This window comes from Micropterus dolomieu, linkage group LG12 (assembly GCF_021292245.1).
Source record: "Micropterus dolomieu isolate WLL.071019.BEF.003 ecotype Adirondacks linkage group LG12, ASM2129224v1, whole genome shotgun sequence".
NCBI lineage: Eukaryota > Metazoa > Chordata > Actinopteri > Centrarchiformes > Centrarchidae > Micropterus > Micropterus dolomieu.
In genome coordinates, this window is record NC_060161.1 from 31,242,919 (window position 1) to 31,245,706 (window position 2,788).

General features: G+C 37.7%; 1 protein-coding gene across 1 annotated transcript; it reads right to left on the minus strand.

The window, feature by feature from the left end:
* Positions 1-6: 6 nt before the first annotated feature.
* Positions 7-2,020, minus strand: LOC123980373 (type-2 ice-structuring protein-like). The gene is made up of 6 exons (XM_046064731.1): positions 1,914-2,020; positions 1,792-1,827; positions 1,231-1,340; positions 999-1,133; positions 362-470; positions 7-124 (listed from the first exon to the last, which is right to left on the minus strand). Exons 1-6 carry the CDS (start codon positions 1,972-1,974, stop codon positions 42-44), a joined length of 534 nt encoding a protein of 177 aa, XP_045920687.1. The 5' UTR covers positions 1,975-2,020; the 3' UTR covers positions 7-41.
* Between the last annotated feature and the right edge of the window lie 768 nt (positions 2,021-2,788).

Sequence of the window (2,788 nt, forward strand, 5' to 3'; positions counted from 1 at the left end):
GCCCGTGTTTGTGATTTTTCCAGGTGCTTCATGCCTCTGTGTCAGCCCCGGAATAGGAAGGATTTCTTAACACAGACAGATGCAAGGTGACTGTGACACTGTATATCATCCCAGCATTTGTCACCTGTGTGTAAGATAAAGACATAACTATTAAGCAGAATGTATAATTTCATGCAGATGGAGAGTAAAACTAAATATTTTGTCTCATTAAAATAATAAATGGAGAGGCTTTTCAGCCTTGGCAGAGGTATGTTCTGAAGAAAAGATGGGTTCATTTATGAACTGAGCTCACTTATATAGCATTTATTATGAACCATGGTACATTTATCTCTCATGCAAAATAATGTGTTTTATGATTTACCTCCATGATTCATTTGTAAACAGTGCTGATATCCAGTGTTATTTGGCTCTCCCCTGCACCAGTATGAAAAGGCGAAAGGCGTACCATCATTCCACAGCCAAACACCCTCCTAGAAAATTTGAGTTAGTTAATTAGAGTTAATACAACAATATAACAATATAACTAAAATAAACAACTTTATACTATTAAGACCATAAACACTTTGTCATAAAAACACTGTCATTACAAAGTAATTTTTACAGCATCAGTCATTAAAGAAACAGCCCCAAGACGGTCTGTTTTTTGTTCAAGTAACAGAAATTTAGGTGACGAGTGACAAAGTTTGCACTGGGAGGAGGTCACATCTCATGGCCTTCCTCATCAAATGGACGTCAAACTATGATTTGAAATGTGACCTTTTGTAACAATAAATGATATGACGGGGCGGCTGTGGCTCAGGAGGTGGAGCGGGTTGCCTGTTAATTGAAAGATTGGCGGTTCAATCCCCGGCTCTTCAGGGTGCGTGTCAAAGTGTCCTTGGGCAAGATACTGAACCCAAAATGGCCCCTGGTAGCTGTTTCACCAGTGTATGAATGTGTGTGAATGGTGAATGTGATGTAGTATAAAATATATACAAATACAGAGCATTTACATATACCTGTGCAGCGTCAGTGGCTCCAAGCCATGCCTGCGTATTCCCATGAGTACTATCGGATATCAGCCTTTGAATCTGATGATACTCCTCAGCTCCACGTACGGATGCGAGGTTTGCACCTAAGGACTGACAGTTTCTCTGCAGTGGTGACAAACAGACAAATCCATAAAAATCCACACAAACGGAACAAGCTCAACTTAAAAGAACTCCGCATCGAATCCAAATCATCTTATACCTCAGCTTGAGACCAAGTCATGGCTCTTGGAACGAAGAGGAAACAGCGACCATCTATCTCAGACCAGCGACCAGAACAAAACGTGGCCCTCTTGACCAGGTGACTCTTTGCTGAGAACAAATAGAGTTTGGTGACTAATGTGCAGCTAAAATCTCTATATGTAGAATTATTATTATTAAATCAATTTAACAACAACATAAAATAACACGACATAATATAACATAAAACAGTATAACACACTAACAAAAGTATAATGTAATATATATATTATAATATATAAAAAGCATAATATATATTGTTGGCTTTATAACATAAATGGAACTGCAGACTGCATCTCATCTTACTACCCTGTAGTAATAGGATAATAAATTTACCTTGTATAACATGGCTTAAATAACACAAAATTTTTTAGCAAAAGACAACATAACGTAACAATAATAGAACAATAATATAACCTAACATAAGTTAAATAAGCATTGGACACAGCACTTCTATCAGGCAATTTAATTTACACAACATGTAGGTGAAGTCATCAGCAGAGCATCAGAACAAAGCACTGACCTTGTTGGGCATTTTCGGGGTTTGCCTCTGGAAGAGCTAGAAAGTTTGACACAGCAGTTATTGACCTGGATTGTTATTGTACAACACATTCATCTGTAACACTTTCTGTCCATATAACTGACCAGCAGCTCGAGTCAGAGCCATCATGGCACAAACAAGTGCAGAAACAGTCAAAATCTTCATGATGGAGATGATGCTGAAGATGATGATAACCTTTGAAACAGAGAGACAGACATGTTACTGATACTTCTGTAGGGAACAGACGACCGATGTCCACTGTCAGTCCACTAAAGGAAAGTCAAAAGTTTGTAGCTGCAGAATTACCTTCTCAGCGTCTGTAGCTTTTGCTGTCTGATGTGGAAACACAGATAAAGAGACACACCAGCCCTTAAATACAGATACTTATCTGTCATCTCTCAAAAACAGGGAACTGAGCACAGACACACAAAAACATACACATTTTTTTCCCACATAGAATACTCAGGAACCAGAAAGTTATCAATTATGATTATTTAGGAAATATGGATAGGTCAAGCCTCACAGTGATATACTGCTGTGCTCTCTTCTTGTAAAGTGATTTAATGCTTTTGTGTGTGTATATGCAAATTATATGATAATAAATGTAATTTAAAGACAATCAGCAGCTGTTATGTGGGGGCAGATGACACATATAGCTCATGTGTCCTGCCTGCAGTAGAGCTAAATATATTTTTTAAAAATCAGCTTTAAGTCATTCAAACAGCCCTATAATGAGTGAAAAACTAAGTGAAAAAGCAATTTACAGTTTAACCCTTATGCCCTCCTCTGGCATTTTTGTACATCTCTACTTTTTTTTGATCTGGTGATCATTTTGGCTGTTACAGCTTGTGGCATGAAATTTAGCAGGAATTCTTCTTTTTAGCAAAATTTTTTTTACTCTCACATGTCATTTATACTGTATGCATTTTGCACCCTCTGGACACCTTTGTGGCTAAAACTGTACACGCCCAAAAACTGC